Source organism: Thamnophis sirtalis, unplaced genomic scaffold (genome assembly GCF_051295495.1).
Source record: "Thamnophis sirtalis isolate CommonGarterSnake01/CBP01778 unplaced genomic scaffold, rThaSir2_p1.2 scaffold_6, whole genome shotgun sequence".
In the NCBI taxonomy this organism is placed as follows: domain Eukaryota; kingdom Metazoa; phylum Chordata; class Lepidosauria; order Squamata; family Natricidae; genus Thamnophis; species Thamnophis sirtalis.
This window is the reverse complement of record NW_028261386.1, coordinates 52,636,535-52,657,412: the sequence shown is the minus strand read 5'-3', so window position 1 is coordinate 52,657,412 and position 20,878 is coordinate 52,636,535. Positions and strand designations below refer to the sequence as shown.

Here is a 20,878-nt window from a genome sequence, read left to right as displayed (position 1 = left end):
TGTGCATAGAAATATCTATAGAAGAGAGAGAAGGACCAGAATTTCTTTGAAAAGCATTTCAAAAAATCACTTTCAATTGCAAACCCTTCTTAGGAGGTAAACATGAAAGGAGAAAGAATATTCAATTGGGCTTCCTTTAAATTTCTAGAAAAATCCATCAAAAGGCAATTATTTATGAGGTGGATACTCTTCTGAGGGGGGACATTTGAATATCAATTTCTAAATGATAGATGTTTTTGGAAATGAAAGTTTTGGTAAGCCATAGACAAGAAAGCTGGTAGCTGCAGAGTCTTTAGATCTTTATGGAAGACAATTTTGATAGAAGGAAACATACAAATATGCTATCTTCCATGTACATCCATAACAGGAATTTGGCTAGATTTTAACTACATTCTGTTCAACACACAATTAAACAAGTAGTTTTCAACTCCTTTTTTGAAACCCTGTGAAGGGACTCCTATTGGAAAAAGTTTCATTTCTTCTTGAACATACTTTTTCCGATAACTGGTACTGTATGGGTACCCCCTAAATGTCATGTTTGAGTAAATGAGGCTTCAGCTTAGCCACATCTTGACTCTCTGTGCATTAATATAGTGTTCTTTCCTGCAACTTTGTCATGGCACACCTCAGGTCCCTTCTAAGGGAATCTGAATGAATTTTGCTGTACAATTTGAATCATCCCAAGAGCTTCAAAGTGGGCTTAATTCCCCTCTTATAAATAGAAAGGTAAGTTGATTGCTTCCTAAAAACAATGGGGTATTTCTGAAGTTATTTCTGGAACTATTTTTAGCTAGTTTTAACTGCAATTTTCCACATTGTTAGCATTTACCATATGGCTTTGGAATGCAGGCAGTGCTTGCCAGGAATCCAGCTATTTATTGTATGATGAAGGAAATACATTTTTAATACTGGGTTTAAGTAATAGATTCAAACTTTGTTTATTATTAACATTGGATTGTTGAATATAGTTTCCTTTCCTACTATAATTTTGCATCTAAGTCTCAGAAAATTTTCAGTAATTGTAGGACAATATCACACATTATTTTCCATTCACACAGCTTGTTTAGTTTTAAATTTGTTTTTTAATGGTGATTGTCAATTTATTTGTTTATGATTCAATGTACTATATGAATCCTAAACATGGATTTCTTCAATAACTACATTAAGCATCTTTAGTGTTCACTCAAGATTTATCTCTAAAACATAAGAGAGTTGATTCGTGTTAAGTATTCATGTGGTTGTAAAAAAATGACATTCAGAGATGAAGTAATGTTGAAGTAATATTAGCATCCAACTTATAGGAGATAAATGTAGTTCTTGCAGAATCCAGAGAATCCTATAAGGAAAAATAGAAACTATAATTATGTTAGAAAAATAGAAAAAGCTTAGGACAATAAAATGTATTTTTAAGTATAAAATCTACTGATCTTAAAATACGGAAGGAATTTCTTATTACCCAAGGGCTTAAATTATAAAGGTTAGAGATTTGTCCATTGAATGGGGTTTTAAAATACCAAATACCTGTCATGAAAAACAAAATTGCTGTAGTCAAGGCAGTTAAAGGAGATGATCTCTAAAATGTTTTTCTACTGATTCTCTTGTTCGCTAGAACAAAGGGTTAAAAGAAATCAAATGTTCTGTTCTCTGGGCAGTTATTTTAAATCATATGGGCCAGAACTATTAAATAACCTTAATAACTGATTTCTAAATAGGCCTTTGCCATAATGACAAATAGTAATTTTGGCTTCCAAGAATTTATCCAGTTCCTCTCTTAAAATTGTTTATGTTCATCTTGGTGACCCTCAGTACATTTGATGGAAATTGCTTCCCTAAATAATTTGAGAAGAAACCCTTCAGTTGCTGTGCTTTAACATTACAATATGCAGTTGCATAGGGTTATATTTGAGAGCTATATTTGAGAGCCATTAGTAGAGAGAAAGGAAAATCTACTTTCTCTGTGCCATGAATTATTTTTGTTTTTCTGTATCTTTTAGCAAAGATAAAAGCTGCAGTTTCCCTTTCACAGTTTTTCCCACACTACAAGATCTTTGCTCAATATGATAGCCCAACTATACCAGTCTTGTAGAAACTTTATTACTATGATGATGATGATCTTCATTCCCTATACACTGAGCCATATTTGCCCTTTTAATTCCTATTCTCCTTGTGTTTTTTGGAGCCTTTAGTTGATACTTTTGTGTTATGCATCTTAATTGATATCTTTTGCAAGGTTAGTTACCATAAATAGTTCTGTGCAGTTCATTTTGGAGTATTTGGAAAATTTACATTTGAAAATACTTACATCATCCGAATCTGAGACATTGATTTGGGTTGATCATTGCTAATAGCAAGTCGTTTATTGAATTAATGGCTAGAAAAGATTATAAATGGCTTGCATTTGCACAGAGGCTGTTCTTCAGAGTTATAATGATTATAAAATTATATGAAACTCCTCTGGCATCCACAGAAGAGAATGTTTAGAATTTTGAGAGTATGCAATAAATGTAACCGCAATATAGTTGTTGGGGAAAATTTGTTTCTTTACAAATGAAATTACATGAAAAAAATGGTTTACGTGAGTATTTCTAAACTATGGCCATTTTAAGATGGGTAGAGTTCAACTTCCAAAATTCCTCAGTCAACACCCATTTTAAAGTGGCCAAGGTCAAGAAACATCAGTTTATATAACCATTATAAAACAATTTTCAAAAGACAAAATTGTCCCACATATACGCTCCACCATTCTAGGAGATTTAAAAGCATTCTTATCACTCAATACCGTGCTGGAAGATGATGCTTTGCTTTTTTTTTCCTTTGCAGAGAGGGAAAGTGAAAAAGAGAATGAGTACCTGGTTAAAAAAAATAGGAAGCATCTTGTTCATATTGCCTATCTGTGGTTTAATGTCAAATTTTCCAATTACACTGTCTTCTGAACAATATTTCTTCAGAATCTCAAAAAAGAAATAGTCTCCTTTGATAAAACTCTATAAACTAAATTAGAGTTAAAAGGTGGCAGCTTTATGAGAACAGATACTGAATGTATGTGTTGAAATTGACATTCTTATACACATGCACACTTCATCCACACACAAACAGGCATACACATTTTTTCTTAAAAGAAGAAATAATTCCTACAGCTTTAATGTCAATGTTTGTTAACTGAAGTATTGTTAATTTAAGCTTTTTGTTATATTTAAGTTTAAGCAAGCACTAACCAGCCTAGACATGTTTGTACACAGAAGTGTCTTCTCATTTAAATTCAATCATAGTAACTAAACAAGCCTGGCTAAGACTAGCTGAGGATATAAACTTCATTTTCATCTCATTAGGCCACCTGGAAGCAGCAATCAGTGAGTTAGTCTTGACGTCAGTAGTCTGCTTCATTAAAATGTTAATTTCATGGCTTTAATTCCTTTTGTAAAACGTGCTGCTGCAGGACACTTTATGCTACTTTCCTGCAGCCCTCTCCTGTACTAAATAAATCACTACTCCATATTTCTTTTTATTGCTATCAGGGTTTTTGCTTTGTTTTGCTGTTTCTTTTTTTAGCACTCTGAAAGGACATTGAAGACATTAGACAAATATATATAATCCTTGAAACAGGAAGCCCTTCAAAGGACCTAATGAGGCTCCTGTATTAATAATTAACAAAATATCTGTTTTCTTTTATTATTTTGATGTGATCGCAAAAGAAGACCATGGATCACTAAACTAGAATAATAATTTTTAAAAACTCACATTAACTATTTTTATTCCACAAGTCTGATTGGAAGAGTCTAGACAGTATATATTATTAATAATATTACTTGATTTATTAGAGAAAGTTCATTACTGTAATTTTAATTTGAAAATCGGTCTTGGAAGCCAGACAATCTATAAATTGTATAAAATGAATAAAAATAATTCTGATAGCTAATTAATATGCCTGACTGTACTTATAAAATTGTTCCAAATCAGTAGGCTATACAAACCTCCAACTTTCTCTGTATCTATTTCATTGCCAAGTGTTATTGTGGGGAAAGCAAAATAAATGTATACAGTTGAGCACAACCTTCCCTTCACAATTTCTAATGTTCTTTTCATTTTCTCTAGCTTTCTGGCCCAACACGTTACAGAAAGATAAAAAATTGAGAAATATAGGAATAACCCTAATGAATATGACCCTGATCAACCATATTAATTCAATATTTTATATTTCATAGTAGTCAACAGATGCCTCTATGGTGATCACAAGCAAGGCATGGAAACAAAACACTTTTCTGCCATTGTTCCTCTGCAATTCATATCTGGAAGAGTGCTGTCTCCAACAGTAAACTAATACTAAGTCTGCAAGACTAATAACACTTCTCTGTGAGATCCTGATTAGCTCAAAGTTGACTCAGCCTTTCATCCTTCAGAGTTGGTAAAATGAGGACCCAGATTGTTAGGGGCAATATGCTGACTCTAAAAAATGTTTAACAAGATCTGTAGAAGCATTACAAAGTGGTATATACCATATTTATTTCAGAGTATAAGATGCACCTTATTTTTGGAGGGGGAGGGGGGAACTAGAAAAAAAGAATTTTGCCTCTGCCTACCAGCATCAGCATTGTCACCACATATATTTTTATCCATTTAAAACAAACCCCATCACCCTATGCACATTTAACTGGAGTGGGGACAGAAGAGGGACTTGGCACCTAAGGCTCTGCTCCCGAGACGCCCCCGTCTTCCTACCTATAGCCATAGGTGTTAAAAGCCTGACTTTCTTGCAGCAAGGTTTGTTTGTTTTTGTTTGTTTTATTTATTTATAGGCCGCCCTTTTCCCTGAGGGGACTCAGGGCGGCTTACAATCAAAAAGGAAGGGGAGTGTAGGACAATACGAAAAAAGAAATGTGCACAAAGTAAATTAGACAATAAAACTCAACATTCACTCAGCATTCGGGAGGGGCGAAATAAGATTATCCCCAGGCCTGACGGGTTAGCCAGTTCTTGAGGGCTGTGCGGAAGGCCTGGACGGTGGTGAGGGTACGAATCTCCACGGGGAGATTGTTCCATAGTGTCGGAGCCGCAACAGAGAAGGCTCTCCTCCGAGTAGTCGCCAGTCGGCACTGACTGGCGGATGGAATATGGAGGAGGCCAACTCTATGCGATCTGATGGGACGCAGGGAGGTAATTGGCAGAAGGCGGTCTCTCAAATAGCCAGATCCACTACCATGGAGCGCTTTATAGGTGGTGAGTAGGACCTTGAAGTGCACCCGGAGACCAACAGGTAGCCAGTGCAGCTCACGGAGGATCGGTGTTATGTGGGCGAACCGTGGTGCGCCCACGATCACTCGCGCGGCTGCATTCTGGACTAGCTGTAGTCTTCGGATGCTCTTCAAGGGCAGCCCCATGTAGAGCACATTACAGTATTCCAGCCTAGAGATCACAAGGGCTCGAGTGACTGTTGTGAGGGCCTCCCGATTCAGGTAGGGCCGCAACTGGCGCACCAGGCGAACCTGGGCGAATGCCCCCCTGGTCACAGCTGAGAGATGGTGGTCGAAAGTTAGCTGTGAATCCAGGAGGACTCCCAAGTTGCGGGCCCTTTCTGAGGGGTTTAAATTTTGTCCCCCCAGCCTGAGTGATGGTATGGTGGTCAAATTTTTGGGAGGGAAACACAACAGCCACTCGGTCTTGTCTGGGTTGAGTATCAGCTTGTTCGCTCTCATCCAGTCTTTAACGGCTTCCAGTCCCCGGTTCATCACGTCCACCGCTTCATTGAGTTGGCACGGGGCGGACAGATACAACTGTGTATCGTCCGCATATTGGTGATATTTTATCCCGTGCCTTCGGATGATCTCGCCCAGCGGTTTCATGTAAATGTTAAATAGTAGGGGGGATAGGACCGACCCCTGCGGCACCCCATAAGTTAGGGGCCTCAGGGACGATCTCTGCCCCCCCACTAACACCGACTGCGACCTGTCCAAGAGATAGGAGGAGAACCACTGCAAGACAGTGCCGCCCACCCCTATCTCCCGCAGTCGTCGCAGAAGGATACCATGGTCGATGGTATCGAAAGCCGCTGAGAGGTCCAGGAGAACTAGGATGGAAGCATGGCCTCCATCCCTAGCTCTCCAGAGATCATCAGTCAATGCGACCAAAGCGGTTTCTGTGCTGTAACCGGGTCTGAAGCCAGACTGGAAGGGGTCAAGATAGTTAGCTTCCTCCAAGGTACGCTGAAGCTGGAGAGCCACCACCTTCTCAACAACCTTCCCTACAAAGGGGAGGTTGGAGACTGGACGATAGTTATTAAGAACAGCTGGATCCAGAGACGGCTTCTTCAGGAGGGGTCTTACCACCGCTGTCTTAAGCGCGGTGGGAAAGTACCCCTCCCGAAGAGAAGCGGTAACAACCGCCTGGATCCAGCCTCGTGTCACCTCACTGCTGTTGGCAACCAGCCAGGAGGGACACGGGTCCAGTATGCAGGTGGAGGCACTCACAGCTCGCATAGCCTTGTCCACATCCCCAGAGGCAACTTCCTGAAACTCAACCCAGAGATGGTTTGCCAAGTTTTCTCCTTGTGTCTCGGCTGGATCTACTGGGGTGGAGTCCAGGTCCGCTCGAAACCGGGCAACTTTGTCCGCCAAGAACTGGACATACTCCTCAGCCTTACCCTGTAAGGAGTCCCCCGTCTCCCTCCTATTTAGGAGGGAGCGGGTTATCCTAAACAGGGCGGCTGGGCGGGACTCGGCGGACGCTACCAAGGAGGCAATGTATGTTCTTTTTGTTGTTCTTAAGGTCCGAATATACTCCTTGGTGCATGCTGTCAAAAGTGCACGTTTCGACTCGGACCTATCGGACCTCCACAAGTGCTCTAGGAGTCTCCTCCGGCGCTTTACCTCCCGGAGCTCCTCAGTAAACCAAGGAGGCCTCCGGGGGCCGCTGACCCGGAGGGGCCGTAGCGGCGCAATCCGGTCTAGAGACTCCGAAGCTGCCGAGTGCCAGGCAGCGACGAGGGTCTCCGCCGAACTGTGGGCGAGGGTATCAGGAATAACCCCAAGCTCCGTCTGGAACCTAACAGGATCCATCAGTCGCTTGGGGCAGAACCAGCTGGTCGGTTCCTCCTCCCTACGGTGGGGGTTTGGCCTCCGGAAGTCTAGCCTCAGTAGGTAGTGGTCTGACCACGACAGGGGTATGATCTCATTACCCCTCAGACCAAGATCGTAACTCCACTGCTCCGAGAGGAATACGAGGTCAAGCGTGTGACCCGCTGAGTGAGTTGGGCCTCGAATTACTTGAGTCAAGCCCATGGCTGTCATGGAAGCCATGAACTCCTGCGCTCCATCAGAGTGTTCACCGAGCGAAGGCAAGTTAAAGTCCCCCAGAACTATAAGTCTAGGGAACTCAACCGCTAGCTCGGCTACTGACTCGAGGAGCGAGGGGAGGGCTGCTGCAACGTAGTTGGGAGGCAGGTACGTAAGCAGCAAACCCACTTGACCCTTGAGGTCCAACTTCACTAGCAGGGACTCACACCCGACAAGCTCTGGAGCAGGGATCCTACGAGGTACTAAAGACTCCCGGACTACAATAGCCACACTGCCACCCCTTCCCTGGGCTCTCGGCTGGTGTAGCACCTGAAATCCGGCTGGGCACATCTCGACGAGGGGGACTCCTCCCTCAGGGCCCAGCCATGTTTCAGTAATACATGCCAAGGCCCGATAAAGACACAACACTTCAGTCCTCCTGGATGCTGCCATCTCGTAAACACAGTGCCGGGCTTCCCAGCAAGCCCTCTATGCCTCTTCTGCCTCGGTTCGAGCCTGATTCCGCAAGCGGCCTGGGGAAGCATGGAGCTCGGGACTTGGTTGGTGGAGCAGGCGCTGCGCAGGAAGTGTAAGGCAAGGCGGCTAGCAGCTCTTCCCGCCCCTTCTCCAGATGACCCAGGCAGAGGGTGATCAGCTTCTGCCTCCATGAAAATCATCCCACTCTCTCCAGTTAAGTTAAATGCACGTAGGGTGATAGACTTGGACTTAATCTTCGTAAATGTCAACGTCCACAAGGCAGTGACCGTTGCATTGTGAAGGCCAAAGGCAGAACGTCACAGATTACAGAGTTGTTTATCCGTGTGTTGTCCTGCCATTGGATTCTCAGCTTGTTTCACGGTTCCGTCGCCACGGGAACCAACACTCCCCATTTATCCGGGCTTGTGACCGGCTATGGTTTCCCATAGGCTGGGTTTAGGGTGATAGCGTTTGTTTTAAATGGATAAAAAGATCTGTGCTGCTCGTTATCAAAATCCGAGTGGAAGTGAGGATCCCTGCCTCCTGGAACCAGCCAAAAATGTGATGCATAGAGGCAGAAAACCTCCGAAGGATGGGGGTCAGCCGGTGGGTGGACCTACCTTCGGAGTGTAAGATGCACCCAGATTTTCATCTTTTTTGGGGGGTAAATGTGCATCTTATACTCCAAAAAATACGGTAAGTCTTAAATGCTTATTGCTACTATATACTAATGTCTCATCCTATCAGCAGTGGTCAGAGTGATACAATACAATAGCAGAGTTGGAAGGGACCTTGGAGGTCTTCTAGTCCAATCCCCTGCCTAGGCAGGAAACCCTATACCGTTCCAGACAAATGACTATCCAACATCTTCTTAAAGACTTCCAGTGTTGGGGCATTCACAACTTCTGGAGGCAAGCTGTTCCAGTGATTAATTGTTCTAACTGTCAGGAAATTTCTCCTCAGTTCTAAGTTGCTTCTCTCCTTGATTAGTTTCCACCCATTGCTTCTTCTTCTACTCTCAGGTGCTTTGGAAAATAGTTTGACCCCCTCTTCTTGTGGCAACCCCTGAGATATTGGAACACTGCTATCATGTCTCCCCTAATCCTTCTTTTCACTAAACTAGACATACCTAGTTCCTGCAACCGTTCTTCATATGTTTTAGTCTCTAGTCCCCTAATCATCTTTGTTGCTCTTCTCTGCACTCTTTCTAGAGTCTCCACATCTTTTCTACATCGTGGTGACCAAAACTGAATGCAGTATTCCAAGTGTGGCCTTACCAAGGCAGCATAAAGTGGTATTAACACTTCACATGAACTTGATTCTATCCCTCTGTTTATGCAGCCTAGAACTGTGTTGGCTTTTTTGGCAGCTGCTGCACACTGCTGGCTTATATTTAAATGGTTGTCCACTAGGACTCCAAGATTCCTCTCACAGTTACTACTATTCAGGAAGGTATCACCTATACTGTACCTGTGCATTTTGTTTTTCTTGCCTAAATATAGAACCTTACACTTTTTACCATTGAATTTCATTTTATTAGAGAGTGCCCAATGTTCAACTTTGTCAAGATCTTTCTGTATCTTAAGCCTATCTTCTGGAGTGTTGGCTATTCCTGCTAGCTTGGTGTCATCTGCAAATTTGATGAGTTCCCCATTTATTCCCTATTGCTACTGTTAGCTTGTTTGTCTACATTGGTAGTTCCTTGATTAGAGTGCTATTTACTTTTTTATTGTTGGTCTAATGTTAATTACTGCTCATATATGGGTGTTGTTTTAGGGATATGTTTTTAATCCTTTTGTTTCCTTTGTGGAGTTTTGATTGTATATTTTGAATGGTATGTAAATGTTGTTTATCTCTATGTGCCTGTTGATAGCCGAGTGCTGGGCTTCCAGGAATTCTCTGGCATTTTTGGACTTGGCTTGATCTAGGATGCTCAATTTCTCATTGGAGAAATTGTTTGTCCATGTGTTGTGAAATTAAGGAGTTGTTTTGTCATGTCTTCTGGTTGCTAGCTGGAGTTCATGGGTGCATTCTGCTAGTCTTCTGCCTGTTTGTCCTACATACAGTTGCTATACTCTATCTTGTAAAAGACTTGTTTTCTTGTTTCTTTTCTGTTTTTTTCCTACTGTGGCTGCAAGAAAAGAACAATTCAGACATATTTCTTTTAGTCAGTTTCATTTAGATGGCTGCTGGTCCTAGAGTGTTAAAAAAAGAAGAAAGCTTCCCCTTGTCACTTATTTCCATGGGACAACCGTGGAATAAGCCTTGCTACAAATCTCAAAGTCTACTGAGCAGTAATGCTAACTACCCTGATGTATGCCAGTGAGACTTGGACTGTATACAGGAGGCACGCTAGGCAACTGAACCACTTCCACATGACCTGCCTCTGTAGAATTCTGAGGATCCAATGGCAGGAGAAGATGACAGACACAGAAGTCCTTTCCAGAGCAAGCCTGCCATCAATTCACACCCTGCTGATGAAAGCCCACACATGCTGGGCAGGCTATGTTGCAAAGATTCCAGACCATCACATCCCTAAACAGCTCCTCTATGGTGAGCTGTCTCAAGGAAAGCAATTGCATGGAGGACAAAGGAAGTGATAGAAAGACATGATGAAAGCCTCCTTCAAGTCCTTGGATATCGACACCACCTCCTGGGGAACCCACAAGATCGACCGACATGGCACACGCTGATCCACCAAGGCTGCCAGACATCTGAGGACAGAAGAACAACCATAGGACAAGAGAAACTAGCACTCTGCAAAGCCAGAGCTGCAACATGGTGCCTGCACATCTGCCCGACATGTGGCAGAATGTTGCGTGCCTATATAGGGCTTACCAGCCACCTGCAGACATATCATGGACAGCCCATAACTGTTAAATGTCAAGGTCCTCTTCAGACACTGGATGAACATCATCATCATCATTTCCATGCTATCTAATATTTGGCTCCCTCTAGTCACCCTTTTTTATCTAAAAATGTTCTTAAATATTGTCCTTTTCCCTTTTGTCAAAAGGAAGTAGAAACCAATGGTAGGTTACTACCTGTGCCTGCTGGGAACACCAGGTAACGTTCCTGTATGGTGCTCCGGAGGGCCCACCCGCTTGCCTACTCTCTTTACCAGATTGGGCCATTTGCGCATGCACACAGCACGGCGCCTGGCGACACTCTGCTGAGCAGCTAGAGCTTTGTGGGTGGTGGGTATGCATGTGTGCGCTTGCACATGGTGGGCGCCCGCCCCCGTTGCAGTGTACTTGTTGCAACGGGATCCGGAACCCACCGTCGGTGGAGACTCCTGATTATCGACATTAGGGAACTGGAATATTGTCCCATATATTATAACTATCAGTGGTTAACAAACTTTTATATTGATGCAATGATGCCATCTTGACTTAAATTATGAAAAGCAATTTTAGATAATATGTAACTACAAGATATTTTTCTGAAAAATCAGTGTTTTGGTGCGGTGTTATAGTATAGGAAGCATAATAATTCTAGTGTAAATATTTTAAATATTAAAAAACTCTCACTCGTTCTCATCCTTCCCATCCACCCCACCCCCAGTAGTAATCTTCCATTTAAATAGAAAACTATTACTTAATCTAGGACACTTAGGTACTTTAAACAATAGATATATTTGACATTTTAGCATTACATTTAAAAATTGGGTTATTTTTGAGACTGACCTAGAATCTGATCAATTTTATTTCACATTGAATATTGTCTAAAAGGTCATTTACTATAAATAGGTAATTCTAAATGCTGTTCTTTGTCATCTGTAAAAATACACTCACAATGTAAGCACTTGTCCTTTACACAACTCAAGTCATGAATGTGTTTTTAGTGCATAGTGCATATTTAGTGCATAAATAGATGGAATTGACAGACAGATAATGGATGGAAACTAATCAAGGAAAGAAGCAACCTGGAATTGAGAAGAAACTTCCTAACAGTGAGGATAATTAACCAGTGGAACAGCTTGCCTTCAGAAGTTGTGGGTGCTTCATCACTGGAGATTTTTAAGGAGAGGCTGGACAGTCAGTTGTCTGAAATGGTATAGGATCTCCTGCTTGAGCAGTGGGCTGGACTAGAAGACCTCAAAGGTTCCTTCCAGCTCTATTCTGATTCTTATTCTCTAGATATGCTTATATATACCTCTCTTTTTTACATCCACACACAGTAACACATATTTATGATAGGCACTTCAATTGAATAACTTTGTTTAATCACCTTTTCAAATTACATAAATTCTTATTTATTTATGAAATAAATGAATGAAATTATATAAAAGGATGACTATAATAGCTTTCTATGAAAGTTACAAAAGAATAAGTCTTTTGTGCTTAAAAGCCTTTCTAACAGTCTTTCAATAAAGTTTTTTTATAAAAGTATCTTTGAATTTGAAATTAAATTTAGCTACTTTATATTTAATGCCTACTTTAGTTTTACCTGCTTTGCTAACAGGTTGATACCAGTCTGATGGAAACAAGAAAACCTTAAGAGATCAATTAACTATTGCAGAATTGAATTCATAAGTATACAGTTGTCTTATGATGGATAATCTCTATGTTTGCTAAGGTTTACACTTAGGAAAGTGCATAGAAATATAGCTTGTGAGATCCAGCTCTAGCTAGAAGAGTAAACTATACAATAAAGCACAGTTCACATACAATACCTATTGTACGTATCACAATACGTACACATTTTGAATTTTGTAAAATACTAAGATGCTATTTTAGAATACAGCTGTGAACAAACATATCTTGTGGAACATTTGTAGCTGATGCAATTGCTTTTCAGGCCAACTTCAGCACATAAGCTGTCAATTATCTTTAAAAAGAGTGAAAGAAGGACCTGGGTGGGACATGAGCAGAAAGCTTGACTGGCATGCGAATGGAGGCCCCGGGCAGAGCGTGAGAGAAGCGCAGGCTGCGCACCAGAATGAAAGAAAGCCCAGCTGGTACATTAGCGGCAGGCAGTGTGGCATGGCAGGGGCAGGCAGTAGGTGGTGGGGGCAAAAGTGCTGAGATAGGGAGAAATAAACGGGTGGGGAAGTTCAAGAGAAGGCTTGGGACTGCAAGCTTGGCAAGGCTTGGCTTGTGTCCTCACCGAATAACCAGTGAGGTTTGGTTATTCACAATGAAGACTACCTGGATTTCTGTCAGTGAATGATGTGGCCATGTGACATTGCACTTATGACCGCATTGCTTAGAAATTCCACTCCCAATTCCTGCCATTACCAAGGCTGTACTTTTTAAGCAAGGAGCAATATCTGACTTAACCGAAGACTTTCAGTAAGGCATAATGCTAATTCCAATCCTTTCTCTCTTTTACGGAGTTGCATTTTTATTGCCAGATGCAACAACTTAAAAGCAATTGTACTAAACAATTATGTGTGCTACAAAGCAGTATATTACAGTTAGGAATCAATTATTTTCTAATTAGGCATTACATTATTATATTGATATATTTGGTTTCCTACAGGTCTCAGGTTAATCTTGAAACAAATTCTTTATGAATAAATATTACTCATAATTAAAGAGTGTTTATTGAAGCCGAGACTTTTCATTAAATCCTTTTCAGATTAAGGAGGCTCCCAGAGTACTGGGTTAATTGAACTTAATAAGATTTGTCCACTTGTGCATTTTGGTATGGCAGAAACTGTTTTAGTGCCAGCCAGTTAGCAGCTGTAAGCTCTTTTCTTCTTCCCCATCCTCTCATGAATTTAAATACCTGTCACTTTCAGAGTTCATACAGGTTGCATTCTAATCAGCCACTTCTTATCATAAAGGCTATCAGGCTCTGTGTCTTATGCCTTATGCCCTATGCCTGAATCAAAGGATTCATGAAGAAACAACAATGGTTGCATGATGGAGCTAATGTTATGTTATGCCATATGTTCTGCCAGCTGACCTTCACCAACCTCTTGCTCCAACTGCTAACCAGGCACCCTGGCTGGATTTTGTGATGAAAGCAACCTCAGAACCTCAGTGTGCCCCCCCAAAATATCCCCTTGCTACTGGGCTGGACTGGGCTGGGCTAAGTTTCACACTGTAAAGGGGGAGGGTGGGTGATGCAACTGCAGAGCCACAATGTTCTTTAAAAGTTCCAAATACCAACAAGGAGATGATGGTCAAGTATATAAATGTTTGGAACAAATGAATGAGAAAAAGAAAAGAAAGAAAAAGAAAGAAAGAAAGAAAGAAAGAAAAAGAAAATTCATCACTGCCATTGAGAAGCAGCACCTCCTTTCTTCTTGGTTCAAGGCCCTGAAAATGGGGAATCACTAACAATTTCTCCCTGTTGGATCTGATTAGTCAAACTAGTACTGTTTAGAATAGATTGTACTGCAGATACTCAGGTTCCAAGTCATAAAGATGTATGTTGGTTTAAACCAGCACCTTAAATTGTACCCAGAAACAAATCCACAACCAAGGTTGGCATGAAATCCATGTTACATGCTTCCATGTCCCACGCACCACCACATTTTGGATGAGCTGTAGTTTCCTAGTTGTTTTAAAGGGGCACCCAGATAATGAAGGCATATAGCTAAGTCCTCCTGCCCAAGTAGGGTTACAACTCCTGCACCAGCTTCATTATGTCTTCTGTCTGCTGATCCAGCTGGAAATGACCATCCCCTCCCTCCAAGTCATAAATCACTCTGATGGATAGGACTTTCCTTTCAAGAAGCAATTTTGGTGGCAAAAGAGAATCCTGATGTATCGATGTCTAAGACCCCATTGGTTTAGGGAATGTTTACTTCGTTCTTCAGAATTTGATTATTATATAATAGCTATGGCATTCACAGTAAACTTGAATTAAAAAACCATTAGCTATCTTATTACATCTAATTTAATTGTCACATTAATGAATATGTAAATATATCATGTAGCCTTTCAGTCTTTCACTTTAAAGCTATTCAAAGGATTGTTGATGATGCTTAAAATCTAGTTGTAAAGATCAGGAAGAAACTACAGGCATTCTGTAGCGGCTGATTTAAAGGACTGTTGAAAAATTCAAGTCTAGATCTTGATGAAACATCTGGCAATGCTATTGTATCTAGAGGTTTTATTGGAACGAAAAAAACTTATCTCATTTTACACGTAATTTGCATTATGATTTCTGTTGAAATTGGTTCTTCATGTTTTTTATAACAAGTAATCTAAACAGCAGATTTTCACATCTTTTTAAGTATAACTATTATCGCTGATTTGCTGGCAGCAATAGCTATTTATTTTAAAACATTTAAAGGAAGAGAATGCAATCTATATACTCTTAAAACTCTTCTTATCATGATCTTTAGCTGGATGTCAGTGTGATACAAAGTGCAACATTTTTTGAACCAAGTTATTTCAAATGGGGTAACATCAAATGTGTCCACAATCCAGGACCCATGACTCGCAAGGAAATGAAATTTGGGGAGGTTGTGGCTGCTTCAGTTTTACTAGCTGTTGCTGCTGTCACATGATCTTCATTTTCACTGTTGTGTTTCCCACAAAGTCTTGCAATCTTTCATCACTTACCTGTCTGCTAGAAAGGGAAAGGTAGTGGGAAGGAAGAGCGAGGGAGAGAGAGAGAGAGAGATTTCTGATGCTAACATGTCCATAGTCTTTTTTTGAGCTTCAAGCTTCGCAAAATGAAATGATTTTAAGGGCTATCCAGAATGAAAGGGGAGTTGGAGTTGATGCCCCTCTGGGGACTGGGTTCCCTAATGATCAAGTCACTGCTAAGATTCCCTTCTTCAGTTTCCCACTGCTCTTAACTGAAAAGGAGAAGAGGTATTTTTGAATGACTCCTCTTGATATTTGACTAGGAGAATCATGCTTGGCAAAGTGGTTCAAGTACTAGGTCAAACATAGCTTTATAACCAGCACTTTGGGGCCTGGAAACCAACAGGTAGACAGTATAGAACCCCAGAATTGGCTTTGTTCTCCCCCCCCCAGCTTGTCAAAGCAAAAATTTGGCCGAAGATACACAGGTGGGCAGCAAAGATCATAGGAAAACATGTACATTTTAAATCTGAATTGTTTTATTCAGTGTAATATAATATCAGAAAAACTTGATAAGAAAAGTATGTATTTAATATTACATATCTTAACAGCAGCAAGGATTATTTTTGCATAATATTCAGAAAAAATGAAGATATACCACGATGAAGAAATAGTCAAGAAGATACTAGATTGTGCATAAATGGATAAATTGACATTGAAAATTAAACAGAAAGAGGATGTAGGATATTATTAAACATAGAATTTATTTTACCAATGGTTGGAAAAAAGGGCCTGAGATTAAGAATGTAATTTGTATTGTTAAGGAGATTATATACCCAGACAATTCAATGTTTACTAAGCACTAAGAAATGTATTTAATAGAAAATAAATTAAACAATTTTAAAAAGAAGAATGGGCTTTGTTTTACAATCTGGTTGCTCAATTTGCACCAGCTATAATTTCTGACCCATCTTCAAAGTATACCCATGCCGAACACATTGAAGGAGACAAAACATGAATGATAAGGATGATAATCATTTTCTAAGGCTTATTGGTCCAGGTAGGCTGTAACTGATGTACCAGCTGAGTTCTTGTACTTGATCTTCTGAATAGCAGGTTGAACTGAATCTAAAGTACCACTTGGGTACAATACTTTGGCAAAGCAAAAGCCCACTATTTTCAAGCAGACATCTCCATTTATTCCTTTAAAATATTCTTGTAACTCAATATATGACTTTACTATGGATTTATCCCATGAATATTGTGGAGGTTTATTTTGATAAAAACTGGGTCGTGTTCCAAAGGGCTGCATACAATCTCACATACAAAGTTTCTTCTGTACACTTTTTAACAATTGCTCTCCATATTTGTAAAAATAGCCCAAGATAGAATTTTGCCTCTAAAATATTCAATATCGTTTGCATATGCGACTCTTTCAACCCCAGCTGCAATAGCATGTGTTGGGAAAAAAGTTCAGTCTTTGAATTTCACTTCAAAAGAGTTTATTCATATGGTACATTTAATTTAGTACAGCTTTTTTACTTAGAAACGTTTTCAGACCAACTCAGTAGATAACATTTTTTAAAAAGAATAAAATAAATACTGTAAGTATAGCTTTAAATTATTTTATTTGTTAGCTTATGGTTTAACTTACAAGATTCATCTCAAACCATTAAAATTTTAAAACTTTAGCAAACAATAATATATTTTAAGTAGCAGAAAATTGAATTCTTGAAAATGGGCTCTCCTAATATTCCTATGTTGTCTTTAAAAAAAACCTATTGTAATAGTATTTAATTATGTTAGTTAAATTAATCAACTTTATTAATAATTTAATTTATTTCCTTTATAAATGCAGAAATAGACACAAATAAAAATAAAATCAATAAATTAAGTATATCTAGGATGAAAAACCACAGTTCTTAAACAACAAATTAAACCTTTACCACGGTTAAAGATGACTGTGCCACGTTGGCCGTAGCAAGATGGCCATTACAAGTTGGCTGCGGTAAGTTGTCCTAGACCTGCTGGCGGAATGAAGTTGTGCAATTTAGGTGATTATTCTCCTGTGTGCCTAGCATTATCTGTCATACCTTACTTGATAGTTTTCTGGAAATATTTGAATCTGCCAGTCCTACATTGAAGAATCTAATTAACTTTTCTGATTTAGCACATCTTTAAGCCACTAGATCAGATTTCTGTTACACACTAGGCAGCCTTCAGCAACATTTCTCTGTCTATCTGGACCTTACAGATACTGTATATGAAAGCTGGCTGGATAACTTTGGGCTTGTCCCTGTCATCTCAAGCCATTTCATAGTGTGGTAGCGGTGGGGAAAATAGGAGGCAAGAAAGTTAGGTATGTTTGTCAGAGAGAGAAAGGGGAGGAGAGGATGGTATTATAATGTTAATAATTATAATTATATTTCTTTTTAGGTAATAACCTTGATGCTGTTCATGACATAACAGTGGCATATCCTCAAAACATTCCACAAACTGAGAAACATCTTCTGTGTGGAAATTTTCCCAAGGAAATTCATTTTCACGTCTGCAGATACTCTGTAGAATCCCTGCCAACCTCTCCAGAAGACTTGCAACTCTGGTGTCAGAAGCGCTGGGAAGAAAAAGAAGAACGGCTGCGCCAGTTCTATGAAGGCAAAAAATACTTTGATGAGTCGGGGAGAAGCAAAATCCCACCCTGTAAATCTGAGCTCAGAGTCTTGGTTGTTAAGTGCATTTCCCTCTTGTATTGGACATTTTTCACACTCTTTTCGATTGCACTGTTATACATGTACAACTTTGTACGATGGTATTTTGTGGTTGTAGTTGTCATTTTCTCTGTGCAAGAAAAGCTGTTTGGTGGACTTGAATTAATAGAACTTGCATGTCATCAATTTTTTAATAGACGTAGGTTACCCAATGTAAACAGATATTAAATTTAACTGGTGTATGTACTGTTTGGATGGGTGTTGTTTGTGAGCACTTTTCAGATGTGCCATAAATTTTTCATAGTGGAAGGAGGTTTTGCATGAGAATTAATTTTTCTTAATGCTGTTTTGGTTAATGCACTGTACTCTTCTTGTAAAGGACAAAAGTTCATATTGAATTTTTAATTTTTGAATGTATCAATGTTCCTCTCGCAGCTAGCCTCTGCAGCCACGCTGGAAAAGCATTTGCTGATCAATCAAAGTTTATATCCATTGAATTGTTTAAATACATAGCTCTAAATTGCTGGGCAAACTAGGGAGCTAAAAGTTATGGACTGTGATTCTTACAGTGCCTTGCTATAAATAATGTATGAGATTTGAAAGTCCCAAGTTATTACACAATTAATAGTTGACTATCTTCATTTCTCTACCATTATATGTAGAGTTAAATAGCTGATGCAATTATTGTCATCAAAATCAACAAATATTTTAATCTACTGAAAGAAAAAACAAAACGGATAAATGAAGATAGTCAGTTTTGAACTATTAAAACTTCTTATATTTGGGGGTGGGGGGAATCCAAAAGTCAATAAGGCTTACCTCTAAGTAAAGGTGCTAGTAAAGGTAACTGAGCTGGACCCCACTGTCCTTTTGCAAGTCCTAAATTATCTTCAGGATTCCATTCCTGTGAATTGTTTGTCATATGGTGAAATCATAGTCCATCTCCAATTCAGGTTTAAGCTGCCCTGCAAACCTAACCGCTAAATGCTCAGGCAAAGCAACGTGAAACTGGATGAAGTATAGAAATTCATTTTCCCTTTGTATGAAAATAGAAATAATGTTTAAAATTTCCCCATTGGATTATTACTATAAGAAACGTTAAGGTTTTTCTATTAACGTTTGTCTTCTTTCTCAAAATCTGAATTAGGAGAATACTTTTAGCATGAAAACTGAAGAACGTTTGTGAAATCAGTCCATGCTTGACCATAAGCAGCCCCCCTCCCCCCCAGCTTCTACTCCATGTAATGAATTAGATTTTGTTTTTCAAATTTCCTAATTGGACCCTCTTTTCTTTTTATGGCTGCACATCTTCCCTCCTATTTTTTTAATGGAATTACGGTGAAATCTTGAACTGGCTGCACTTCACTCATCTTTTACACTTAACACAGCAGGCCAAGAGATTTCTCTGAATTTTAATAATACCAGAGCTATAAGCTATATGTTCAACATATTAAATGTCATAGCTATTTCCACATCTTTTTCAATCCCCATTGCCCCTATAGTAAGTTTTCACACAACCATTTTATAAATAAATTGTATTAAGAGCTGCTGGCATATGGAAGGTCTGTAAACTGGTCTTAGATTACCAATGTTATCAAAATGTCAATGTTTTAGCCATAAAATATATTTACTCTAGAGCAACAATAAAGAATTTAAAACGCAAATTGGTACTATTTAAGTTATATGACTTTATACCTTAACCTGGGTAGCTAGCAAAACACATTGCAACATAGCACAATATAAAAGTTATAAGCCAATACAGTCTTTAAAAGTGAATTCCAACCAAGATTCCTCACGAAACTGTATCCTGACTCAGAATAGACACACATACTGGGGTCCATAAAGATCCTAATTCCCCTGTCTGAGAAGGAAGCATAGTCTCTAAAGCTTTCCAGAAGACTGACTGGATTGTCCAAATCTCATGACATTACATAATTTTCTATTCTTAGATCCTCTAGCACAGGGATGTCAAACTCGATTTCATTAAGGGCTGCAACGGGGTTGTGCTTGACCTTCGGGAGGAGACATTGTCAGGGGGTGTGGCCAGCTCATTCGTTTTAGGGGCACCAGTGGTGGCCTGAGCACGCTGCCAGCGAAAACATGCTCCCGAGCTCTGTTTTCAGCCCTGACAGCCTCCTGCAAACCCTCTACTAGCGAAAACAAGAGTTCGGGAAGCCCTCTTGACCTCTGTTTTTGACTGTGACAGCCTCATGCAACCCTCTGCCAGTGAAAATGGAACTCAGGAGAGCCGCCCGTGGCCCGCCCAAGCTCTGTTTTCACTGTGGGCCAGTCCTTTGCTGTTCCCTGGGCGGCTCTGCATGCCAAATCTAACCGTTGGGCTGAGTGAAATAATTGGATATTTGTAGTTCTAAAGTATCCTGGCTCTATGCTATGCTGGGCCTCAGATGACAACCAGCATTTTTAATGGCACCCAGAGCTGCAGTGCCAACATGAGCATACCATGGTGCACTCAAAACCGAGTATGTGCTGTTACATTCTGAACCAATTGTAGCTTCAAAATGCTTTTCAAGGATGGCCCTGTGTAGTCTGTAGTCTAACCAAGAAGTGACTAAGGCATCTTGTCTCTAGGAATAGGTGCAACTAGTGCAAAAGAGGGATTTGTGTAAATCCTGGCCATGATTACCACCTGAACTCGATCAGTAGCCACAAGTTCAAATGGACTGCTAACTTGTACAACAAATCTTGGGGGGGGGGGAATTCAACTGACATCTGGCAGATGCCTAAAATAGTCCTACCAGGGCTTGGAATGCAGCATTGATACCAAGCATCAAGGCTGCCTTCTCTAAGAACAATCCACTCCTGGTCTTCACCTTATGCCCTCCATCACTACTGCCTACTCTTTCATCTCTTCATAACATCCATCACCAAATGATGCTTGCCCGCCCCCCAATCAAAGGGCACATCATACACTAGATGA

The 20,878-nt window shown here is 40.1% G+C and overlaps 1 protein-coding gene across 4 annotated transcripts in view; it reads left to right on the top strand.

The window, feature by feature from the left end:
- LCLAT1 (lysocardiolipin acyltransferase 1) overlaps nt 1-19,604 on the top strand; it is a 74,159-nt gene extending 54,555 nt beyond the window's left edge. For all 4 annotated transcript variants that reach the window (XM_087717880.1, XM_087717883.1, XM_087717881.1 and 1 more), the window contains one exon: nt 17,669-19,604. In XM_087717880.1, the coding sequence (XP_087574006.1) occupies nt 17,669-18,168 (500 nt within the window). In that variant the 3' untranslated portion in view covers nt 18,169-19,604. The remainder of the gene's footprint in view (nt 1-17,668) is intronic.
- Nucleotides 19,605-20,878: the final 1,274 nt, after the last annotated feature.